This window comes from Tenrec ecaudatus, chromosome 3, assembly GCF_050624435.1.
Source record: "Tenrec ecaudatus isolate mTenEca1 chromosome 3, mTenEca1.hap1, whole genome shotgun sequence".
NCBI lineage: Eukaryota > Metazoa > Chordata > Mammalia > Afrosoricida > Tenrecidae > Tenrec > Tenrec ecaudatus.
In genome coordinates, this window is record NC_134532.1 from 144,046,941 (window position 1) to 144,074,000 (window position 27,060).

The 27,060-nt window shown below is 40.6% G+C and overlaps 1 protein-coding gene across 1 annotated transcript in view; it reads left to right on the top strand.

The window, feature by feature from the left end:
- The window catches only part of ANTXR2 (ANTXR cell adhesion molecule 2), a 169,354-nt gene that overhangs the window by 22,730 nt on the left and 119,564 nt on the right, over positions 1-27,060 (top strand). The window contains exons 6-10 of the mRNA XM_075544147.1: positions 108-176; positions 1,207-1,287; positions 18,237-18,297; positions 20,002-20,100; positions 23,251-23,320. Of these exons, the coding sequence (XP_075400262.1) occupies positions 108-176; positions 1,207-1,287; positions 18,237-18,297; positions 20,002-20,100; positions 23,251-23,320 (380 nt within the window). The remainder of the gene's footprint in view (positions 1-107; positions 177-1,206; positions 1,288-18,236; positions 18,298-20,001; positions 20,101-23,250; positions 23,321-27,060) is intronic.

Consider the following 27,060-nt stretch of genomic DNA (forward strand, 5'->3'; position numbering starts at 1 on the left):
AACTGAGACTGGCTCTTGACTCCCTGCTGTACTCTGTTGTGTGTCTCTGCGTGCGCTCTCTAATATTTGAAGAATTCACCTCTCTCTCTCTCTCCCCTCTGAAATAGGCAAAATCATCTCGGTCACTTGGGGCTAGAGTTTATTGTGTGGGTGTCCTTGATTTTGAACAAGCACAGGTGAGTACAGATCTGAAAATTTTAATCTAAATTACATCATTCTAGGAAGGATGGTTTGTCAAAAATATTTTCACAGGAAACTGTTGACATTGATTGATTGTTAGTTATTTTCTATACAACTATTAAATTCTTGGTTGTACATCTTGAAGTCAATATAAATAACTTATGAATAATGATAGATTTCATTACTGAATATGAAAATCTGAACAATACTTGATTTGGGCAACTAATCTAAAGATAAAATTTTGTGTTGAGCCAGGGTTTTAAAATTTGACTCAGATGTGCAGGAATTTAGAAAGTCCATTAGGAGAAATCTTAAAAAATATTTTTTTTCAGACTTTAAAAAATTAAATGTACTTTGGTAAAGCATTAAGGGATTATATACTTGAAAAAGTATTTTTCCACTCACAAATGGATCTTGCATTTAAATTTTGGGTTGAGCATGGCCCAAACTCCCATGACTTCAGCCCAGTACGGATCTTAGAGCTCTGCACTTTGCAAAGTTGCTGTAGCCCATCTCAGTTCATCTTGTGGTGGACGTTCGGGCAGCACCAGTGCTGCTACTTTTGGTCACTGACCTCTCCCACAAACCACACTGTGGCAGATTAACTACTGTGCTGTAATTTTTCAGGTGAACTTAAAATCAAAATGACATTTCTAAAGTATTATATGGTCGTAACCAGGGTTCCTCAGTGGTGTAGTGGTTCAGCATTCAGCTGTAAACTGAAATCCACTAACCAACTTGTGGGAGAAAGATGTAGCAGTCTGCTTCTGTAATTGAAAAGCCCATGCGGCAGTGATGGGGAGGCCTGATGGTGTGCTGGGTCACTCATGGGACTGCTAACCACACGGTAAACAGTTCAAAACCACAAGCAGCTCTGTGGGAGAAAGATGAGGCTGTCTATTCCAAGGGCAGTTTTGCTTTCTCCTGTAGGGTCTCTATGAGCTGGAACGACTTGATGTCAAGAGTTTAGTTTTGGTTGAATCTTATTCACCCCTTAATTATTTTTCCCCCATTTTCCCCCTGAAGCTGGAAAGAATTGCTGATTCCAAAGAACAAGTTTTCCCTGTCAAAGGTGGTTTTCAAGCTCTCAAAGGAATAATTAATTCTGTGAGTAAATTTCTGTCATCAGAGGAAGCACATGATGTTAGATATATTTTTTAAACTATAAACCTTGATCCCAGGGCACATCATGATACTTTCTTGAGGGAAGGGGGTAAGAAGGTGTTTTGCTTAGTATTGAGTACACAGGGTGGTGCTTGTCAGTGAGATTTGATAGTCATACTTGCAGGGGGTGCTTGGTGAGTCTGGGTTTGTGATTTCAAGTTTTAAGGTTTTCATAAACGGCCCCAGACACATCTTCCCATGGGGCATGGAGTCCCTAACTGTCTTGATATCTTGAAAGTTTTATAGGCTTATAGAAAAAGCATGTAAGATAAAAATTTGGATTGCAATGTGATTACTCCCTCCTTCCCACTGGTATTTCTTAGCGATCAGTAAGGCAACCTGAACGAGCGACGGACTATTTGATTGCTGTTGTTTTCTCCATTTTAATGATTAATGGTTTCACCGGAGCTCATACTATTTCCGTTTGGAATTCAGGAGAGCTGTCTCCGGGGATCATTAGAATCTGGGCTACCCTAACGGGGGACAGGGAAGGGAGTGATGAAATGCAAGCCCAAGCGCAGGGGTTCACACAGCTGAGGTTTATGTTTCATTTTACTGCTCTGTGCTGGAAGCACTCGGAGCAGTTGCTATTAAGCATTTATGATATTTTGGTAAACACCATCCTAAAATGGAAGTGAATAATATATATTCTCTAAGCCAAACCTAAACCTTTCCCTTTAATCTCTAGGTGTTTATTGTAGGGAAAAAAAATCTTAATTTCTTCTGACATTGAATACTTTTACTTAACTAGTCTGTTTTTCAGACACACAGAGATGCACTGAATTTGTTTTAGTGGCAAGTAGGTTTTCTTTTCCTTTTTAATTAATGGAGGCTTCAATATAATCACATAATATATATAAACACATCAAAATGCAGAATGGAACACAGGCTCAGTTATTTTAGGAGTTTACCTATGTTATTGTGTCCCTTTTTAGGGGAACTTGTTATGTAAATAGATATTTTTATAACTGGATTCAAGCTAAGTACTTTAAAATTGTATCTTAAGTTTTACAATACAGGAGAAAGGATGGACAACCCAAAAGGGTGCATAATTTGGGCATTGAATAAACAAGTCTTCACAGTACCTTAAACAGAATTTTATTATATTTTGGGCTTTCAATAATTGTTATAATTCCCTTAGAAAAGTGAACGGACCTTCTTCTTTCCCCCTTGGATTCCTCCCCCTCGCGCACCCCCCCCCCCAGGCCTGGGATAAAGAGTTTGATTGATAATTCTGCAGATAGCCGATTATCTTTTCAAACATGTCTTTTTATGGGTTACAACTAGAGATTTTCTTTTTAGGACTTGAGGCTAACAAAGAGATAAAGTTGTTCCTTTGTGATATTAATTTCTTAAATTTTCTTTTCTCTTTTGTGTCAGGGAAACTTTATATTGTTTTTTTTCTTTACAAATCATTTTATTGGGGGTTCTTTGTATCGAGCACATTTGTACATATGTTGCCACCATCATTTTCAAAACATTTTCTTTCTACTTGAGCTCTTGGTATCAGCTCCTCATTTTCCCTTCCCTCCCTCCCCCACCCTCCCACCCTTCCTGCTGAACTCTTGATAAATTATAACTTATTATTATTTTCATATATTCCAACATCCACTATCTCCCTTCACCCATATTTCTGTTGTTTGTCCCCCATGGGGTGGGTGATTTATATGTCATTGTGATAGGTTCCTCCTTTCTGCCTCTTCTCCGAGCTCTCATGGTATCACTACTCCCATTACTGTTCTGAGGGGTTTAGCTGTCCTGGATACTGCGTGGCAAGAGCTCTTATCTCTACCAGTGTACATGCTCTCATCTAGCCAGATTTGTAAGGTAGAACTGGGTCATGATAGGGGAGGGGATCAAGCATTAAAGTCTGAATATTGTGTGTTTCTGGCTGACTTGTCCCTTCCTTGTGACTCCTCTGTGAGGGATGTCCACTATCTATACAGATGGGCTTTGGGCCTCCACTCCACACTCCCCCTCATTCACATTGATGAGATTTTTGGTTTTGGGTCTTTGATGTCTGATACCTCATCCCATTGATACCTCATGATCATGCAGGCTGGTGTGCTTCTTCCATGTGGGCTTTGTTGCTTCTCAGCTAGATGGCTACTTGCTTATTCAAGACTTAAGACCCCAGACCCCGTATCTTTCGACAGACAGGCACCATCAGCTTTCTTCACCATATTTGTTTATGCACCCATTATCAAGCACATTTATATATATGTTGCCAATATCCTTTTCAAAACATTTTCTTTTCCTTTGAGCCCTTGGTATCAGCTTCTCTTTTTTTCTCTCCCTCCCCCACCTTCCCACCTTCATAAACACTTGATAAATTATAAATTATTATTATTTTCATATCTTACACCACTCATTGTCTCCCTTCACCCATGTTTCTGTTGTTCATCACCCTGGGGGTGGGGGTGCAGTTGTAGGTTGATCATTGAGATTGTTTACCCCTTTCTCCTCCTACCTTCCCCCTACCCTCATGGTAGTAGTGCTCCTATTGCTAGTCCCGAGGGGTTTATCTGTGCTGGATTCTGTGTGTTTAGAGCTCTCATCTGTACTCAGATTTGTCAGGTAGAACTGGGCTCATGATAGTGGCACGGGAGGAAGTAGTAAAAAACTAGAAGAATGGTGTGTGTTTCATCGGTGCTACACTGCGCCCTGGCTGACTCGTCCCTTCTTCGTGCGCCTTCTGTGAGGGGATATTCACTTGTCTACAGATAGGCTCTAGGTCTCTACTGCAACCTCTCTCATTTTCATCCATATGATTTTTTTATTTGTCAGTGCCTCGTGATCACACAGGCTGGCGTGCTACTTCCATGTGGACTTTGTTGCCTCAGCTAGATGGGCACTTGTTTACCTTCAAGCCTTTAAGACCCCAGATGCTATATCTTTTAATAGCCATACACCATCAGCTTTCTTCACCAAATTTGCTTATTCACCCATTTTATCTTCAAAGATCGTGTGGGGAAGATGAGCATCACAGAATGTAAGGTTATAAATGACTCGATCAAGAGCAATGTAACTGAGAGGAATTACTGAAACCGAGATGAAGGCTGAACATGATAGTGGAACAAGAGGAAAGTAAAAGGAAATAGAGGAAAGAACTAGGAGGCAAAGGGCATTTAGAGAGGTTTAAATACAGGCATGTACATAAACAAACAAACAAACAAATAAATAAATAATGGGGGAAAAGAAAAAGTACATATATTTTTAGGTTTAATATCAAGTTAGCAGATGGACATTGGGCTTCTCTACCCAAGTACTCCCTCAACTCAAGAACACTTTGTTCTAATAACCCGGCATTCTGTGGTGTTCACCTTCCCAACACAATCACTGAAGACAAAATAGGTGCATAAGCAAATGTAGTGAAGAAAGCTGATGGTGCCCAGCTATCAAAAGATAAAGCATCTGGGGTCTTAAAGGCTTGAAGGTAAACCAGCTGCCATATAGCTTAGAAGCAACAAAGCCCACATGGGAGAAGCACATCAGCCTGTGTGATCATGAGGTGTCAATGGGATCAGGTATCAGGCATCAAAGACCCAAAACAAAAAATCATATCATTGTGAATGATGGGGAGTACAGAGAGGACACCTAAAGCCCATTTGTAGGTAATTGGACAGTCCCTTACAGAAGGGTTGTGGGGAGAATATGAGCATGTCAGGGTGTAGAATAGGAACAATGAAACATACAACTTTTCTCTAGTTCTTTAATGCTTCCCTCCCCCCACTATCATGATCACCAATTCTTCTTTACTAATCTGGTACACAAGGGCATGTGCATGGGTACAGATAAGAGCAGGAAACACAGATAAACCCCTCAGGACCAATATTGAGAGTAGCCATACCAAGATGGTCAGGGGAAGGTTGGGGGAGAATGGGGAAACCAATCACAATGATCTACCTATAACCCCCTCCCAGGGTTATGGACAACAGAAAAGTGGGTGAAGGGAGACATTACTCAGTATCAGTCAGTGTAAGACATGAAAACATAATAATAATAATTTTAAAATTATCAATGGTTCATAGGGAAGGGGGAAATAAATAAGGAGATGATACTAAGGGCTCAAGTAGAAAGTAAATGATTTGAGAATGATGACGGCAACAAATGTACAAATATGCTTGACACAATGAATGGATGTATGAATTGTGACAAGAGTTGTATAGACCCTAATAAAATGATTAGAGAAAAAAAAGAATATCGCAAAAAGAGTAAAAAAACTCAAAGTGTTCTTGAATTCAGGGAGTACTTGAGTAGAGGCCCAATGTCCGTTTGCTACCTTAATACTTAACATATAAATATATGTGTATAGACCTATTTCCCTATTGTTATATATAATTTTATTTAAATTTTAAGTATTAAAAATGAAAAAAAGAAGAAAAATCTCAAGCACCAAGTAAGCTTCCTGTCCTGGTAAAAATTGAAGAATGAGCAGTGTCGGGGCTGAGCCTTTAGATAAAAAATGTGCATATCTCACAGAGCAAGGTGCTAAGGAGCCTTACCTGGGAATATTAGCTTTGTTGTTGTTATTGTGATAGAAATTAAACCAGTTATAAAACGGTAGATTGGGAAAACTTCAAAAGAAATCGATAGAAACTGAGAACTCATGGATGTAGTATTCAAGGGCTATAGAGGCGAGTCAAATGTAACTTGGCCAGTCTTCCCCTGTCTGAAGTGAAGAACTTGGAGCAGCTAGGGGGACGTCAGCTTCCCTCATGGGGCAGTTTCTGAGTGTTGGATGGAGCAGAAGGGCAGAGATGTTGAACGGAGCTGGGGAAATTCCAGAATAGGGTGTCCCTTTGGAACTTGGTGGGCCAGAGAAATGTTAAGGTTAGACATTTTTGACTTTGAATCCTTCTTCCCCATCTTGTTCTCTTTCACTTCCCATTGTTCGAAAAAGCCAGTATCTGTTCTTCTAACTTTCGCTTTAGTGTGAAAATCTTGGCATATAAAGTAAAACACACACACACACACACACACACACACATTTGGGGAGTGATTGCAGAGTATTTATTTGAAAATGAAACCTTTGCTTGAACTGTGCGAGTCAGATGGACCTTCCCTGGGTTCTCACTCAATGTCTCATAATGCAGCACTGTGGGAAGAAGACATTAAAAACAAACAAAACCACAGGTAGGTGAATAATAATGGAAAGAATAAGAATCAAAACTCTCTGTGGAAACTTCTCCCTCACGCCCTCTGTCTTCTAAGAACCGAACCACTGGATGCGTCACTATTTCGAATTACTGCTGATCTTTTCACCGGCCTGCTTGTTTGTTTTGATTGGTTTATTTTGGTAGAGTACCTCACAAGTATTACGCAAAAAGAGATGAATTCATTGCAAAACGAATTTCCAAAATAATGTGGTCCAAAAGCATTAGAAACCCTAAAGCCTCATAGATGGCAATTAATTCCAGAATTTCTAAGTAACTAATGGGGAAGTTTAACAAACAAAGAAGCACAACTTGAAACCAAGTAAGAAACATAACCGTCGTTTTCAAGTCAGTTCTGATTCCTTGGGACCCCGTGTGTGTCAGAGTAGAACTGGGCGCCACAGGGTTTTCCATAGCTGGTTTTCTGGAAGGGGTTTGCCAGACTTTTCTTCTGGGGTGTCTCTTGGTGGCCTATGCACGCCAACCTCTTGTGAGTGTCCAAGCGCATAACCATGTGCGCTCCAAGGATTCAGAGGAAAGCGTAAGAGCGCGGAGCCCTCGTGGCATCAAGGTCAGCAGCTCCAAAGCAACAGCTGCTTCCGGGGAGACAGATGGAACTTTGTACTTGCTGGAGTTGCAGATGGGAAACTCCCAGGGCAGTTCTGCCCTGCCCTTTCAGGCATTGTCCTTCACCATCGACGCTGTGACAGGGAGCTTGCTTTGTTTTTGAGTATGAGCACATGAGTATGGTGGAAATGGACACATTTGTTCAGGAATGAAGTAAATAAAATCCATAATAACCTTAGAAGATATTGATAAAATGTAGTTGAGGGTTTCAAAAGTTTGTACAAAAGTCCCATTGTCCTTTCAGTCCTTTTGTTCTACACATTTTTTGAAACCCCGTTATTTGAGCATTTTAGCCATCAACTTCCCTTTGGACAGAAGCCACTTAAATTTGAATAGACTTCTGATTTTCTGTGACTTTGATTTCATGCTCTTGTTTCCACCGCATTGGATGCCATGGCACGGTGTGACAGAGTGGAAGGTGCTCTGGACTGTTGTCTGCCAGAAGTACATTTCTAAGAAACCACAGAGCCACCGAGTTCCAACAGTGGATCTTTCTGGTTAGCAGCCTCCTATTTAAAAATTGAGCAACGAGGCTTCCTCCCTTGTATTAGGAATCTTGATCACAAGTGACAGAAACCTAACTTGTACTAGCATTAGCGAATAAAAGAGACCCTGTGGCTTATCCAATTGGAAGTTCTAGAGAGTGGAATTGACTCAAATCAAGCCGAACCCGCAAGATTTAGTCATAGTCCTTTCTCTCAAACAATGTGTCTGGGCATTTCTGTACTTACCTGACTTATTTTCTCCTCCCTCAGACAAATGCCAGGAGAGATAATTGACTAATAATTCAGGCTGATAAGGGAAAGCTGTTCTCCATATACAGTCAAACCCAAACCAAGAAGCACACACATGCTGCCATCACATTGTTTCTGACTCACAGTGACTCAGAAGAGTCATATGCAGTCAGTGAGCTGTTAATCAGCATGTAGACTTAGTTAAGAACTGCGAGGCTGACGCAGACCATCCACTCATCCCTGCTCTACTAGTGGGGAAAGTGCAGTTTGGACCAGACTGGGTCATGTCCCCACCCCATGACAAGGGGATCCAGATGAGGTGGAATGGAAAAAGAAGGTGCCATGGTTGACAGTCTCACAAGGATCACGTTGAGAGGAGAACTATATGCCCAATGTAAAGGGAACACTGATCTGGGGAGGAAGCAAAAAATCAGGCTTACTCCCCCCAGTCATTTCTAACTCATAATAACCCTATAAAAACCAGTAGCTACCACCACACCAAAAAACCCAAGCCCATTGCCATTGAGTTGATTCTGAATCACAGTGACCCTGTATAGGGGTTCGGAGACTATAAATCTTTATGGAAGCAGCCGGCCTCATCTTTGTCCCAAGGAGGAGCAGTGGAGGGGTTTGCAATGCTTAACCCTGTGGTTAGCAGCCCCGAGTCTAATCCAGAGCACCACCATTGCTGCCACAGTCCACGATTAAAACAGATTTCAAATATTTCTGACTTCTATTCTTGTAAGGCCACTCCTTCTAAATTTTCTTAACGAAATAGTAAAATGGAAACTTTGCTTTTATTAACTTGGTTTATAATAATATTTTGGAATTCATTGCCTTTCACTATTTGTTTGACTAACTTGATTCATTCTTTTCTTTATGGGGGGGGCTGGGATTATAGGTGAAGGACATCACATCCGCTTTGAATATTTATTTACAATTGTGTGACATTTTGTGAGCAAATTATGTAAACCATTGAATTAACCCTGACTCATGCTGAGCTTAAGTGTCAGAATAGAGATATGCTCCATAGGATTTTATGATTGATTTTTTTTTAAAAGAAGATCATTAGGTCTTTTTTACAAGGTTCCTCTGGTGGGCCTGCATTTAGGTTAGCAGCTACACTTGCTAAGACCACCATCCAGAGTCCAGTTAGATTGTTATTTCTTGGAACCTTTTACATGATCTCATTGGAGTGGGTTACTTATGGGCTGCTAACTTTGAGGACAGAAGTTCAACACCACCAACTTCTCCAAGAGAAAGCGATGCAACTCCCATGAAGAGTTACAGTCTCAAAATATCACAGAGGAAGTTTAACTCTGCTCTATAGGTCACCGTCAGTCAGAATGGCTAGATGGTTGCATATTTGATTTGGTTTGGTTGTGCTACAAAAGATCAACTTTAGAAGCTCACCTGTTCTTAATAGTAAAGTGAATTGCCTAGAAGGACGTTGGAAAAGGGGAGAAATGGTTAACTTTTATGGCAAAAATTTCCATCAATATAAATTTAATTGGATAAATGAATAATCCCTGAGTTGTACCTCATTAAAATATTAATTTTTAGTTTTTCAAAAGGATTTATTAAATATTCACTATACTTATTAAATATCGATTATGCTCTGCTCAAGATACTTGTACTGAGTTATATAACTAGATATGATATTCCTGGCTTCTGAGCTTATAATTATTAGTGTAAGTATTTGACTGGAAAATTTATAGAGACATTGCTTAAAAACTTCCTCCAAATTATTGTTGCACAAAGAATCATTTATTTACCACTCTAAATTTGTGACAAACTAAGTGTAACATTCAGTCTGGGAATGGTTGGAAAATTTATGCCATACTTTATTTCAAATTTGCCCACATTTAAAAATCACATTTAATAGAAAGTCTATTGTTCTTTTAAGAAAGTACTAAGTGATTATTCTGAGTTTCTATTGACCAAAGAGGGGATGAGGGGAGAAGAGACAGAGGAAACTTTGTTTCGAACAAAAATTATTTTTGATGTTTTGTATGTTGTAGCGAGAAATGATGCCTTGGCCCTAGGAAGTGATATGACTTGATTCCAGTTGTGAAATGCTGAGGAACTCAAATCTTTGTTGTTATTTCAAAGTGCGATGCAGGCATGTTTTCACCAACATTGTAATCAGAACTCTGTGGTTTTTCTTTTTGTTTTTGGAGCTAAGACAAGTAAAGGGCAGTCAGAGCACTTATGTTATTTTCTGAGTAAAAGTTTGTTTATGAGTTTGTCGGTTGTGCACGCATTACTCATGTACTTGCAAAAGAAGAGCTGATCCTTATTTCGATGTGGGTCAGCAACTGCTCTTAGGAAGCTTTAAACAGTTTTCAGAGAACGAACTCAACCAAAGCACATGATTGCAGACTATAAAATGTTTTTAATTGGTGTCCTATTGGCTGTAATATAAAAACATGCCTGACCAAGTTGTTTAGCAGCTAGAGGGAAAGCGAAACCACACGCTGAGCAATGAAAGGTAAAAGCAGAGTAGAAAATATCAGGAGAAACAATTTCAGTTGTTTTGCAGCCTACTTTGTTTACATACATGGTAAGGTAACACTACATTTTGGTGGGACTGTTAAGAGTTCAGCGCTGTTAGATGATTTTTCTTCTGGCCCAGAGTTTATGTTTGCCATTTGCAACCTCGTGGGGAAGTTTTGCTTATGGTGCTATCATGGACCTACCATTACTATACTATATGAAGCCAACCCATATCAATTTAGAACATGACTGAAATATCCAGGGCAAAATTTCATTCTGATGCTTTATTCAAGTCAGGTGGTGGAGACGGTACAGGACAATGGGCTCCACTTTCATCTCTTGCCAAACATCTGTAATCTCAAAGGGGGCCGCAGGCAATGCCGTCACAGCTGACTCCTTAGGCTGCATCCAGACTTAACTGCTAACCAGAAGCTAACTCCGAGGGTGGGAAAAAATAGCTATCTTTTATTCTCTTTTCCTCCTTTGTCAAATAGAGAAATCCCATGAAATTAGCATTTGCAGCTTCACTGAATATTGAGCGTTTTCTGTTTGTTAAATTTGTACAAATATTGCATCAAATGTTGTGTGAAATCAGTTAGAAGCAACGGAGTATAGTTTAACTGCAAGGGGTAGGCAGTGTTGGTTCAATTGTAGAATTCTTGCCTTCCATCCCAGATTTTCTGACAATGCAACTCAAGTACAGCCACTGCTCATGTCAGCAGAGACTTGAGTGTTGTGATACTGAATGGTTTCAGGGAGAGTTCAGACTAAGATGGAGTAGAAAGAAAGGCCTGGCAATCTACTTTTGAAAATTAGGCAATGAATGGTCTGTGGTATCTAATTGTGGTGGGTTCATCCAATCTAAAGTACCGTATGTATTCTAATATAAGCTGACCCGAGTATAAGCCGAGGCACCTAATTATTACCTGGGAAACCAGAAAAACCGATAGACTTGAGTATAAGCCTAGAGTGGAAAATGCAGAAGCTATTGGTGAGTTTCAATAATCAAAACAAATGAAATAAAATTACTAAAAATTGAGACATCCGTGGGGTAATGTATTTAAATATTCGTTTTAAATAAACAAACATAAATAAAAGGACAAATCATTTAGCATTAGTAAACCAGCACAGTAAGTGGAAAATAGGTTCAACAAAAACAATAAGGTATCAACAATGATACCTTAAGAGTACTATTCCTGAGCTCAATCAGCAACCAAACTAAAATGTAAACAGTTAAAATCCTTCAAACCTGGATTCCTCATCATCCTCCGTATCCCAGTGCAGAGCTTCCTCTGGTGTGAGGTCATCATAGACGCTGTCCTCACTGAGATCGCTGTCATCACCATCACTGCTGTCATTTTCATACAAAGCGCAGTCTTCACTGCCATCCATAGCATTACTAATGCTACATTTCTGGACGGCACGTCGCACCCTGTCTTCTGGAATGTCTTCCCATGCATCTCCAACCCACTTTGCTATTAACTCTATGTCGGGCTTCATGAGATTTCCTCCTTTTGTTAGTCGGGCTTGACCAGATGGCATCCATTCATGCCACTGACCCGTGTATAAGCCGAACCCCAGTTTTTCAGCACATTTTTTGGTTTTCTAACTCCATGTGTTTGTTTCTTCCAAACTAAGGACCGATTATGAAGAAGAAATAGGCTGCCCAGTTTGAGGGAAGAAGCAGCTGAAAATCTCATGCATAGATTCTCACCTTAGAAAACACGTTCTCTCATGTTGCTAGTCTTTCTTGGTTTACACGGTTTGTTACAATGTCTGAAATTCTGTCTGTAAGATGTTTTTGTTCTTCTCTTTGAGACAGATTTTGCCTATCCTGGGCTTTTCCCTCTCTTAACGAAGCTCCTAAGTCTTTTTTTCCCACTTCTTTGAAGAATGGTGCTGGAATTCAGACTGGGATTACATTGAATTGGTAGATTGTTTAAGGTAGTGACATTTTCAAAATAATGAGTCTTCTGATCTATGTACATGGAATGTTCTTTCATTCGTGTAGATATCTTTTGGTTTCCTTTCACAATGTTCTGTAGTTTTCTTCATACAGGTCTTTTGTTTGTATTTCAGCCTGTTTACAGTAATTCTATTGTAGACACTTTAGGATTCTCAATAGATAAAATCATATCATCTGCCAACAGAGAAAGTTTCACTTCTCCTTTACCAAATTGAACTCCCTTGATGTAATTTTGGGGGGTTTAATTGGTGTTCTTTCTTCTTCCTCCTTTGTGATATTGGGGAGATTTTCTTCCAAGAATTACTATATTATTTTAACTGAAGGCTTTATTCCTTTCTGCCTGTTCAGGCACCCCAATAATTTGAACGTTGTTTCCCTTCATGCTATCCCATATTATCCTCCGATCTTCTTCAGATTCTTTTGCTTTTTTGTTTGATTGCTTCTCTTGTTTGCTGAATTCTGCTTGGTTAGCTTCAAGTTCGCTGATTCGATTTTCCATTTCTTCTATTGTTAATCTTTCACCTTGTTCCTTAATTTTGCTACATCATTTCTTAACAATTAGATTTCCCTTGTGAGGATTCTAGTATCTCCATATTTTCATCTGTTTTCAGGATTGATCCTCTAATTTCTTATATGTCCCCAGGCACCAGCTTTTTTGTATTCTCTATGTGGCAATTGAAGGACTTTTCTGTATAATCCATTGGGTTTAGATAGTCTTCAGCAATTGACTTTTGTTTCCCTTGATTCTTTGTGGTAGCTGTTGGTGTTGGCTGTTGTTTATATCACATAGTGGGTGAACTACGTGATGCATAGGCTTCTGGAATATTTAGGACAAGGGTTGGCTGCCTTTTAGGTTAGGGGCAGATCAGATAGGTGCTGGAAAACATATTGTGTGTAGATGAGGAGGGAGTGTTAGGTGAGTGAGAGGAAGAGGTGTGCTTAGGTGTGTTTTTAAGTAGTGGTATTAGTCATAGGAAGACTTCCTTTTAAATATAGTAATTGTTAATGAGTTGGAGAAAAGGATAATGGAAACTGTGATTTTATGTGGTAAATGAGAGTATATGTTACTGAAGTAAATGAAGCAGGTCCTAGAGGTTATGAAGGTTGAGTTATAGAGAGATATATTAAATCTACCAGCGTCATTTATTGATCCTGTATATTATGTAGGCAGAGTACAGTCCTTCCAACTGTCTTGGGCTATTTCCCCTCACTGGCCAGTCACCACACTAGGGGAAGGGGAAGAGGCTGGCAGGCTCTGCCCCATTGACAATGGAGGTAATGTGTGGGTGGGCACTGAGAAGGGAATGCACGCATGGTGAGCACAGCTTAGTTCTCCATGGGAGAACGGACAAAAGTCCAGGGCTTGTATGCAAATGCTCGAATTGGTCACTATACCTGTTGATCCGGTTATCATCCAATGGGAACTTCACGTGTGTGATTCTTCATTGGTGCCATCTTACCAGAAACCCTTGTTTATTCTTTTTCATGGGCTTTCTCTTTGTAAATTCTTGGTTTTCCGATTTCTAAGAAATTGAAAAATAAGTAAAGCATTTCTGTTTTTAATGCGTTCTTTCAACCTCTCTCATAATTTCCTTTGAAATTGGTACCTGAAATAGTCTTAGTTCATGCTGCTAGAAGTGAGCCTAAAATAACCAATGTAGTGACGACAAACTGAGAGATACCATTTTCTTAATAGGATCTATTTTAAAATAAGTTGGAGAGAAAAAGGATTTGGTGGATGTGATATTGACTTTCACCTTTGCTATCAAATGCTCTCTTCTTTATCTCTGCTAAAACTACCACTAATGTCTTAATTTTGCTAGCTGAGAACTTTAGCTCCATATTCTTTTAGAAAAGCTTTCCTATCCTTTCTCCAGAGTCTTGTTATATTTATAATAAAATTTAAAAGTGATAGTGATTCGAAATATTACCACTCCAAAAGGGCACATTGACCTTTAGCAGTGACCTTCAAGTCTCCATTCTGCAGGAGAAAGCGTGGTTGTAGTAGATAAAGTAGCAGACTGAAGATATTTGGGGTTACGTGGTTGTGTGGAAGTTGTGGAATCTTTTTGGACACTTCTGAATTCAAATAAAACCCATTTGAATTTCTTCTCTACAAACATCTTATTTAGTTCCAAGACCGAAGAATAGGGGCATTTGAAGTGTGGTGCTGGAGAAGAGTCCTGAAAGTGCCATGGGGTGCCAGAGAACCAATGTCCCCTACAGGAAATGCAGCTAGCGTTCTCCTTAAGGGCAAGGGTGGCGAGACTTTGTCTTGTGAACTTTGTCATGTTATTTGGAGAGACTGGTCCCTGGAGAAAGACAACGTGCTTGGTACTGTGGAAGGGCAGCAAGAAAGAGGAAGTTCTCTGATTAGATGGATTGACACAGTGGCTGCAACAATGTGCAAAAACAATAGAACAAATGTGAAGACGCCACAGGACTGGATGATGTTTCCTTCTGGTGTTTATAGGTCTGCTCTGAATAGGAACATCTAACAACAACAACAGCAAAAAAACATCAGTTACTCAGGTCTCAGTTACTAGGGAAGTTATTTCACTAGATAATAACATTAAAAAGTACAAATGATGAATCCTTTTAGAGAGCATGCCCAGCAGCAAAAATGTTAAGACCTGGCATTTTAGGGATAGCCCATTTTAATCTCTACTTTTATTAAAGAAAGATCCGAGAGTGTTCTTTTTCCTGCAACTGTCCTAACTTCCCGTTCTAGCCATGGACCGGACATGCTATAGGCCCCTGGACACGGCCTGTTTTTAACTTCTGTCAAGAAGGGAATGCCACTCAAAGATCATTTGGAATTTGTCTGACCGTGATGATGATTCAGTGCGGAGCAGTTCTAAAGATAATGCCAGGCTTGTTGGGTGCATTACCAGCAGCTTACTTCGTCATTGCTGCTTTTCAGCTGTTGCTTCATGCCTTGTATGGCAGTTTCTGAATCCAAGACTAAGCTAAGAAGAACCAGTCTCTTCCTGTGCTCTGGAGATGCTTGAATACAGTCTGTTTTTTAAAAATAATAATATTTGGCTCATACAGGAAGCCTGTGTTCTGCAGGAGTAATATTTGATCCATGTGAGAACTATACTGAGGTTGTAAAGGATTCCATTTTACTTGAATTCTATTGTCATCATCCATGGAAGCAGGAAAGGAGAGGAAATAAGGAGGATGGGCAATGGTAAACACAGGGAGGAAGCGGAAAGGGCACAGTCACATTGTGAGGACTGCAACCATTAGCAAAAACAAAATGCATGTGCACCATTGAACGGAAAGCCAACATACCCTAGTAACTCACTCAAAGCACCGTTTAGGGAGAGAGTGTGTGTATAGGCTGGGTTGCCTAGAGATACAAAACCAGTGATACTCATATATGTATAAAAATAACTTGATATCAAGAAGTGGTTTTATATAAAGAGGAGTCCCAGTCAGTCCAACTCAAGTCTATGGATCTGATAGTAGCTGGGTTCCCCTTCAAACTCTTGGAGTTGCAGGCGAGTGGCACAGAAAGAAGATATGGATAGCTATCGCAGCAGCCCACATAGGGCCACCTACGGAGACAGGCGTAGTGTCCCAGCAAGGACAAAGGCAAAAGCGAAGAGAGGAGAGAATCTTCACTGTATCTTTTATAGAAAACCTATCCCCAAAGGTGGCATCATCAGATTGTGATCTGGTTGATAGGTGGGACGCTACCCCTACACTTTCACACAGGCTTGTGTTGGCATAAGATTTAACTGTATGAGAGAGAGCGAGAGAGAGAGAGAGAATTTGAGAGAGAGCAAACATATCTAACAGGCGGCTCATGCAGAAGAAAGAAAGAGGAGGGTGGGAGGGAGAGAAGGGAGGAAGAAAAGGAAGAAGGGGCATATGCTGCATAAGATCACTTTAAGTGTTCAAAAGCGAACATGTTACCTTAAGGACTAGGTGCACCTGACAAGCCAAGCCATAGTATTTCCAATAGCTTCACATTGCATTTGAAAGCTGGATAAGGAACGAGTGGGAACGACAGAGGCAGACTGCCTCTGAGTTATGGTGTTGGTAAATAATATCGAGTACACCACGGGCTGCAAGAAGACAAAGAAGCCACTCTGCCTTGGCACGAAAACAGAACGTTTCTTAGAATTGAGAATGGTGAGACTTGTCTTGGTTACTTTGGACGTCTTCTCAGGAGGGATCACTCTCTGGATAGGAGGTCATGCTTGATAGAGTAGATTGCCAGCGAGCGGAGAGAGGAAAACCCTTAAGGAGACGGACTAACGCCTAACAGTGGGTTCAAATATAGCAACAATCGTGAAAACAACTGTGATGATTGTGCAGGACCCAGCAGTGTTTCATCGTTAAAAGGGGTCACTGTTAGTCAGAACTAGCTTGATGACACCGAACAACAGAACAATGATCATTGTAAGAGAATAGAACCGAGATGTCACAATCAAACGAAGAAGTGTTTTTTTTCAATATTAAATTGAATCTGTAAATAAAAAAGAAAACAAAAAACTTCAATATACATTGTTCAAAAGAAGATTTGATTTTCTACTTGTACTTTCCTGATAGGAGTCCCGGGGTTGTTAAGTGGATAATGTGTTTGGTTGTAACGGAGAGCTTGGAGATTGGAGTTGACCCCCAGGGACTTTGACAGAAAGGCCCGGCAATATATTTCCAAAAACCCAGCCACTGACAACTGTATGGAGCACAATTCTATTCCGATGCACATTGGATTGCCATGAGTTGGAATAGACTGAATAGCAATTAGTTTTTGTTCTATCCCCTTTCATGAAGTTGCCTGATCCTGAATCAGCATTGCTTTTATGATTATACGGGAGTTTTCACCTATCTTTTTTAAAAAAAAATCATTTTATTGGGGGCTCGTACAAATCTTATCACAATCCATCCATCCATCCATTGTGTCAAGCACATTTGTTGCCATCATGATTCTCAAAACATTTGCCTTCTACTTGAGCCCTTAATATCGACTCCTCATTTTCCCTCCTCCCTCCCCACACCCCCTCCCTCATGAACCCTTCATAATTCATAAATTATTATTATTTTGTCATATGTTACACTGTCCGACGTCTCCCCTCGCCCATTTCTCTGTTGCCCATCCCCCAGGGAGGAGGTTATATGTAGATTCTTGCAATCGGTTCCCCGTTTCCACCCCACATTCCCTCCACCCTCCAGGCATCACCACTCTCACCACTGGTCCTGAAGGAGTCATCTGTCCTGGATTCCCTGTGTTTCCAGTTCCTATCTGTACCAGTGTACATCCTCTGGTCTAGCCCTACTTGTAGGGTAGAATTGGGGTCATGATAGCGTGGGGGTGAGGAGGAAGCATTTAAGAATTAGAGGAAAGTTGTATGTTTCATCAGTCTGGACCCTGACTGGCTCATCTTCTCCCCACAACCTTTTTAGTAAGGGGCTGTCCAGTTGCCTACCGATGGGCTTTGAGTCTCCACTCTGCACTCCCCCTCATTTACAATATGACTTTTTGTTACCTGTCTTTTTTATGCTCAAGACACCTTGGAGTATTATAGATTAGGCAGTAGGCTGCTCCTGACTGGTTGGGAGAAAGATGAGGCTGGCTGTCTGCTCCCATAAAGATTAAGCACCCTATATAGGCTGCTATGAATTGGAATCAACTCGATGACAGAGGTTTTTAGTCCTTTAAACATTATGTATATTTATATACACATACTCAAGGCCTAGAGTATTTAATCCTAGACTCTTTTCTGAATGATACTACAGACATTTCCTAAGGATGATACCTCTATGCATTACTGTTAATACATGTTCTCAGTTTTAAAAAGAGAACCTATGAAATTTAAAAAGAAAAACTCACAGCTATTTGTAATCTTATAATTCATAGTGTGTGTTATAATTGAATCCTTTATTTTTTTTCTCTTGTAGATATTAGATCAGTCATGCACTGAAATCCTGGAATTGCGACCATCCAGTGTCTGTGTGGGGCGTAAGTATTTGGAATATGAAAACACTATGAAAGAAATTGAATGATTTTTGTAGTTGAAATATATAGTTTGAAGTTCACGTTGCAAAGCAAATAACAAAATTAACTTTTTTGGCATCTTTTTCTGTAAGAATTTTAAAATAATTCCTTGAAATACTTTTATTTTAAATTCAAGATTTTTTAAAGTGAGATTGGAGTGTTATGTTAAATGAGCATATTGTGTGGCAGGCTTTTAGAATCTTTTGTGTACTTCATACACCATCGAGACTGTTCCTGTGGCAAGCAAAATTCAATATCAGATGTTTCCTTTTATTTGATTATACAGAGTCATGTATCTCTAGACTTTGAACTCTGTGCTTTACTGACTTGGCCACCGTCCACTGTCTGCCAGCTCAGGGTGCGTAAGCAACTGACTTACTGGTTTCTGGCAGGAAGGAAGCAGGTGGCTTCATCGGCTGTGCGGTGCTACAGCCGTCTTTACCCAAAGACAGTGCGGCTCTCTTGGGCCTGTTTTATTTCTTCTGCAATTTTAACCTGGCGTTCCTTTTAATTTAAGTTTACTTAGAAAAGGAAATTACTGAGTCTGCTAGAGGATTGCTACGAGCCAGCGGCAGTTGGCTGGATTTTCATTTTGAATGCTGTATGTGAGACAAAGTTTTCTCCTCTTCCTCCTGAGGAGTGGCTGGTGGTTTTGAACCTCTTACATTGTGATTAGCAGCGGCAGGGCTTATGCTATAACACCAAGACATGCCATTTGCTGAAGAAAGACATCATGCTTGATAAAGCAGAGGGTCAGTAAAAAAGCAGGAGCCCCTCACTGAGTTGGATCGACACAGCTGTAAACAAGAGTAAAACACAGCAACAGATGCGAGGATGGTGCAGGACTGACTGGGTGGTGTTTCAGGTGGGGCTACTGTCAATCAGGACCCACTTGAGGGCACCTAGTAACAGCAGCAAGAATAGCAACCAGATAATCACAGGAGCATCTTGCAGCTAAGCACCAAGAACTTAGCTCCCTATCAAGATAGGCTATCAGCGCTGCTCTGGCAGCATTTTTACACTCTAGTGATTTCTCTATAGATAGGGTACAGTAAGTTAAATCAACTTCCTTTAAGGACTTTCCATAGGTTCTTAGCAGTCCACAAGGCTTGACTGTTGATGCATTATCAATTACAACAGAAAATAAAGCCCGGATTAGTAAATCTGAGATACTATTAAAAAAGAATTCTGTAATAGGAGTTACTGATTAAACAAACAAACAAAAAAGCTTCAAGACTGGCTTCAGAATCAAAGAACAATAATAATTAGTTTTTCGTGTATTCTCTGTATTTCCTGTACCTTAAGGGTACAGGAAAATAAATTTTTTTTCCTGATGACATTTTTCAAAAGAGAGAGAATCTGGGGAGGCTTGTGCTCTCTCCAGATAACACTTTGGCGCTCCTCTGGTGCTTGGTGGGGGAAGCATTGCGCCGTTCAAACAGGAAAGAACGCGTCTCTGCAAGGCAGCAGTGGGGGGTGCCGCTGCCTTTCCCCTGAGGATCTCAAAGCCAGTGGATGTGGACATGTCCTCCTGGAGATCATTTGGCTGAATAGTATGAACCCCAATTACTGGGAATTCTATGTACCTGGATACTTTATTTTCAACATGTCTTTTTATTTTGAAAAAAAAAAAGTGTTTAAAATGTTTACCATTCCTTTTGCTTCCAGAGGAATTTCAGATCGTTTTGAATGGAAGAGGATTCATATTGGGGAAGACAAGTGACAGTGTGCTTTGCACATACACTGTCAATGAAACCTTCACAAAGAGTAGGTATTTCCATCATCTCAGTGTCACTACTTTACTGTCTGTCTGCAAAACTTTTCAAAACCAAATGCTTTGTTTGTCCCCTGACTACAACTAGCTACACTATAAATCAGACGTCCTCAAACTACGGCCCGCGGGCCACATGCGGCCCGCCGAGGACATTTATCTGGCCCGCCGAGTGAATTTTGCCCCGTTTGTTTTTTAACTTCAAAATCAGATATGTGCAGTGTGCATAGGAATTTGTTCGTAGTTTTTTTTTATACTGTAGTCCAGCCCTCCAACGAATCTGAGGGACAGTGAACTGGCCTCCTATTAAAAAAGTTTGAGGACCCTGCTATAAAGGCTAATAAAAGCAAAAGAAATCAAGTACTGCAGAGTACTATTATGGTAGTAATAGCAACTATGTAGTAGCTACTGAACAACGGCAACATTTGTTCATCAATAATAAATGCTGGATCTTATGGAAATTGCCTCAAGGATCTCTGGTGTCATAGTTGAGCTGCCAACCCCAAGGCTAGCTGTTTGAACCCACCAGCTTGCTCTGGGAGAGAAGAGGAGGCTTTCTGTGTGTGGAAAGATTTACAGCTTCCGAAATACAAGGAGGCCGTTCTGCTCTGTCCTAGAGGGTCACTGTGAGTCGTAATTGATGGGAAAGCCATGGGATTTTCAGTATGTCACTCAGTTTACGCAGGATGGTCGCTGACTCAGACTACATGACGAGTCTCCAGTCACACAGCTAACATTGGACAGACCCATTCACAGCTGTCCTGACTGCACTCTGCATAGACTGCCTGAGTTCATACCCCTTCCTTAGATTTATTTCTTGTTATCCTTGCCTTAAAATCGAAATCTCTCAGACTGCATTGCTACTTCCTGCCTATTTCACTGTCATTTGTTTTATCTATCTTCCCAAGAAGGCTTTTTGCCTTGTAGCTCGTTTGTGCCCAGCACAGTGTTTGTGGAAAATTATCATACTTATGACTTGAGGTTTTTCCATGCCTTGGCTTTCCAAAACTAAGAGGAGTGAAATATCTGTGTCCTCACTTGGAGGAGACGCGGTCGTCAAAAAGGACTGGTGGTCTTCTGAACACATGGGTTGTCGTGTAAGCACGCATTCCTGGTGATTGCGGATATTACGTTCTGGGAGTTTATCCCGTGGCGCAGCGTTACAGCCGTGCACAGCCCTGGTGGTGGTCTCGTTGGAGAGCTTTGTCTCCTATTTCATTGCTTATGTGATCATCCTAAAGGCTGCAGCTGGCAGTTTTGGCCACACAGAGTAAGAGTTCAATATGGATTACTGACTAGAAGTGGTGACAATCTCAGTGTGGTGAATGTAGTGAATTCTCCTCCTTCCTTATGTCAATTATCATCGTGGTAAAGGAAACAATGTGTGTAGCAAACTCTTGTCATAATCCGTTCCACAATGGAAGAAAACCACATGATTTTTATTCAGTAGCTGTGATACAGATACAGAAACGATCTGTATCCTTGAGTTATCTATATGTGACTGTTCTACATTTTGGTGACAGTAAACAGCATTTCAATGTGCACACGTCTAATTCATTGCTGTTGACCGCATGCTTAAAGTTTTGCAAACTGAAGAAGAGTGTGGCGTCGGGACGAGAGGAAGGCTCATTAACAAGCTAAGATATGCAGCTGAAACTACCTTGCCTGCTGCAAACGAGGAGGACTTGAAGCACTTGCTGAGGAGGATCAAGGATTTCACTTTTTATTATGGATTACAAATCAGAGAACAAAATCCAAAAAATTGGACCAATAGGTAGCATTGTGGTAGTTATATAATCATTTGTCAATTTGAGAATTAAGGATATAGGGGTGGAGTCTAGCCTGTCAATCAGATCCTAGCCAATGAGGCCTTTGTGTGGCATGGCCTTCTCCTTCTTCTGGGAAATCCTTGGAGCGAGGAGAGACTCACTATCACTATGCACTCCCTGAGAGACATTGCAGCTGACAAGATACATGGAACTACCCTCAGGCCCTGAGCCGGACAAGCCACATGGATGCAACTAGACCTCTGAAGCCGGAGACCCACGTAGAGACCCCTGCCAACGCTGAGGTGCTTATAACACCACTGGACCCAAAGACTTTCTACCCACTGGCTTGTGATCGTTCTGCATTTGGCGTCATTGCATGTGGTTCATGAGCCTGAGAAGGACTTTATAGATTGGTATCAGACATATGGGCTAATAACGGACTTATGACTTTGGCCTGAACTGGGTTGGGATGTTTTCTCAATGTTCAATTCCTCTTGCATATAAACCTCTTCCTTATGCACATGTGTCTCCATGAATTTGTTTCTCCAGTCTACCCAGACTAACGCAAACATCCTGATGCATGGAGAAAAGGTTGAAGTTGTTAAGGGTTTTGTCTTGCATGGATCCACAATCCATTCTCAAGAGATCAAAAGACATGTTGCATTAGGTAAACCTGCTGCACAAGCCTTTGTAGAGTTCTGAAAAGCAAGGATGTTACTTGGAGGACTAAGATGTGCCTGATCCAAACCACGTTTTTTTCCGTTGCCTCATTTGCATGTGAAAATTGAATATTGAATAAAGAAGACGGAAGACTAATTGATTCATTTGAATTGGGGTGCTGGAGAAGAATATTACAAGTACCACGGGCTGCTAAATAGACAAGCTGCTTTGACGAAATACGGGCAGAGTGCTCTCAGAGGCAAGAGTGGCGAGACTTTGTCTTTCCTCTTTTGGGCATGTTGTCAGGCGAGACCAGCCCACGCCGCAGGACATCATGTGTGGTAATGTAGAGGGACAGCCGCGGACGGGAAGGCTCTCGAGGAGATGGATTGGCATCGTGACAGCACAATAGGCTCAAGCCTGGGAGCACGTCTTCGGATATCTGCGGACCGGGCAGTGTATCATTCTGTTGTACAGAGGGTTGTTGTGGGCCAGACTTGACTTGATTGCCCTTAACAACAATTGCATCACGGAATATATAATCTCATACCACATTCTACTTTATTTCCCTTTGTCTTTTGATTGGTATCTTTTAAAAAATTTTATGCTCATGTGTCTAATTTTTCACACTTGAACTCTGAGTACAGAACGCTCTTCACACCATTAGTGAACCTGGGCAAGGTGCGTTTATTAATTACATTATATTTTGCTTTGCAGGTGTGACACCAGTGAGCGTGCAACTTAATTCTATGCTTTGTCCTGCACCTGCTTTGAACAAAGTTGGAGAGTAAGTACTTCACTGAGAACAATGGCAAACATTTTGCCTAAAGATTATTAGAAATTTTTGTAACATGTGTCTTTTATTGTATCTTATTTTGTTGCAAAGGCAAACACTTTAGTTAGCATGTCCAATCCTAGTAGGTGGAACTTGGTGAGGTCTGTCTCATTTGATTTTTAACTACTGCTTCAAAGGATCTTCAAGTATCTATTCAGATGGGTTTGCAAACCATTATCAAGGTCTATAAATAAGTAGGGTCACATCATTATTGTAGGGTATTGAACTTAGATACATACACATAATTCTAAAGTGAGTTTTTGATTAATGATTATAATATTGCATAAAGATTAATATGAAGTAGCAATAGGAACATCAATTTGACACACCTTAGATCGGAAAACATTTGTACATTGGTATCAATTAATAGTTTAATGTGTGCCAAATCCTATTAAATTTTATACTATCATTTGTGAAAAGCAAGAACAGCTAAAAGGAAATTCTGGCTTGGAAGAGGATTCTTATTTAAATCACTTACATAATTAATTACACTATTATTTTAGTATTTTTGTTTGCCAACTTATGCACCCTCTCTTATGCAGGGAGTCCCTGAGTGACATAATCATGGGCAGCTGGAACCCCCTTGGATGTACTTTGGAAGTTAGTGGTCTACCTTGGAGATGAAATTAACTCCATGACAACTAACAATGTTAACAAAACATTTCAAAATATTACTTAGCGCATCAGCAGTGGCTGCACGATGTTTGGATAATGAAGAGAATACAGTTTTCTGAAGTTCCCTTGTGTTGGTCTTTTGGCTAGAACAGCGAAAAGATAAGATGCGTTAGGCCAGGCTGTCTAGAGAAACAAATCCGGTTATATCTATGTATAAGAAAGAGTTTTATATAAAGAAGTAATTGTGCAGTATGAAGGCATCCCAGCCCAGTCCACCGGAAGTCTCTAAGACTGATGCTAGTCTATAAGTCCCTCTGCAGGTTCATGTCACCGCATGTTGGTGATGTCGAATGGTGAACCCAGAAAAAAATGATCACAGGTCAATGAGTACAGTCATGTGGCTCCAAAGCTGGTGGAAACATAGCAGGGAAATGACACGTCTCCAAGTTCATGAGCCCACACGAGGCCTCTCGTAGAGGTAGACACATAGACCCAGTGAACTCCCAGGGAGGAAGAAGTCCAAGTGATAGAGCCCCTCACTCTTAGACAAAAGGCCACTACTACTTGATTGATAGTTTTGACTCCACCTCCAGCCAGGAGTGTCTAGTTGACATAAAACGATCCAGCTACGACGTAAGTCCACCATTCATTCAAAGTCTGGATTAATGTTCAGGGAGTGATGTTTGTGTGTTTCTCCATGGAACTCAAAATAATTATTTTAGGAGTTTTTAGTTGACGAGCATTTGACTTCCATGAGTGTTTAAATAACTCAACATACCTATTGATAACAGAGTTTGTTATATTGACTGAAAGGATTTACCAAATACAGTTTTCAAAAGCAAGTCTATCAGGCTAAAAAGGCATTTTCTCTATTATGTGGTAATTTAGTATGACTGAGACCACACCTACGACTCACTTTGGATGGGTCTGGAACTTAGGACTTCAGAGAGGTCAAGTTTGTTTGGAGCCATTTAAGATTATCGTCAGTGCTCAGTGGGACTCAGTACCTCCCAGAGGAGTCAGGTATTGGCCATGAGAGTCAGTTGACTTCGAGCGTGTGTTCCTTTGGCAAATCTGTTACTTCGTGTTGAACCTCGTGATCGTGTTGAACCCAAGGGTGCGCCCTGACCTATCTTCTCTTGGCACCGACATCATTCTTGCTCAGCTGGAAGGCCTTTGGGCGATCACTCACGTCATTCTTTACCGTCCACTCAGTCCGTCAGCACAGCTCCTTCACTCCGTTTCAATGCACCCCACCCACCCCCCTCTCCTCTCTACCTCCATGGTTACCAGTATCTTATACAAAGCACCTATTATGTCTTGCTTAGATTATTAATGTCCCAAGGAGTCTTTCTGTTTCTGCCCTTGACAGGTGTGATCACATTGAGACAGAACAGTTTCTATTCACTCGACTGCTTAAAATCGTTTTATCGGTCAAAGCTCAGAATAAAAGGCTGCAATGTTCTACAAGGTTCTGAAGGCTCTGCTCCCTTCTCACGGCCCAGACTTCATCATCGATGTCCCCGTCCTCACTGTGGTATAAGACAGTGGCGTCTTCACTGCTCTTGAGCCACACCAGGTCACTCCACTTCCACACTGTTGCATCCGATCCCCCTCCACTTGAATTGTCTCCCTGCTGTAGCTTACTCCCTCACCTTTTGCAAGTCTGGTTCACGTGTCACATTCTCAGTAGGTCCTCTCCCACCTTCCAGTCAGTGTCTAAGAATGCAGGCTTCTGGCCTCTAGGTCCTTCCTTTATGTTTCTTTTCCTCCAAAGCACTTACTGCTGAGTCTCTTTGCTGAGACACAATAGTGTAAATCTTGTTCTTTGCTGTGTCCCTCAGCACATAGTAAAGCCTGTAGTGTTTGTTGTATGACAGGATTAATATTTACGTAAGCTTATCAGTTAATATACAAAACTGAAAGGAAGCCCTTGACTGCTGGAGCTAGTTGCCTCTTTCAGTGAAGAGAAACTTGATTAGGAGTCTATTCAAATGTTTATGGCTTCTTAAAAGGAGCCCAGCTTACATTCTTCTGTTCTGTCCCAGGCATGGAATTTGTTTGCTCGAGAATTTTTCTTAGGGTATACACTCATTTAGAATAGAATCCGATAGAGATTGCTGATAAACATTTCTGATTTGTTGAGAAGCCTGGAGATAGAATTTAAAAAGTTGCATATACTGCCATAAATAGCAGACATGAGAAGCTGTCATTCTTCCATCAAGCTGAGAATGTTTTGGGAAGGAGATATGTCTGAGAGAAAAGCTTTCTCTTTTCTTTTTTTGGTACTTACTTGATACCACTGAGGCAAAGCTTGAGAAGATTGTATTTGCCATATTGGGCAATTGAGAACAACATCATTATCGCGCTTACCTTTTCTATTGCTAGTAATTTGGACCCTTCCTTTGCCTTGAATTTTCATTGGGTACTTTTTTTAGGTGATGAGCTCCCTTATGAGATTGGATCAAAATCAACACAACTGAAACAGTTTAGCCTTGTAAGGTGACTGATGCTTAATATGTCTGCTTAATTAGCTTTTGGCTAAGGATTGAAACCCATTAAATAGCTAGTTAATCTATGTTTCAGATAAGCACATCTGGTCAACAGTGAAGGAAGGTTTTTCTTGTGTGAGGGTGACAGATGTGGCGATGGTTCCTTCCGTCCTCACACTTAAATAATTAACAACACACTGGCGAAGTAGCCCTAGACAGACAGCCACAGAGCCAGATGCAGAGTCCCTGAGCTGGATCCATGGGAATGTGCCTCGTCTCATTAGCTCGCTCTCTTGTTTCCTTTCTTATCCATAAGTGATTCCAGAATTGTATTATATTTTAGGATTATCCTTTTTTAAAAAAAATACTTACGGATTTTGAGTTAAAAGAGGGTTAACATGAAGATATTAAGAATACAACAGAGGACCCAGTACTTGGGATACAGATCTGCATTTGGAAATGGATGTTATACAGTAAACAAAAACATGTATTGGAAAACTTTATCCAGAAGAAGAAAAAATGGATCAAGTGATAGTTAATAAATAAGAAAACATACGTGAATTTATGTGTGTGTGTATGTGTGTG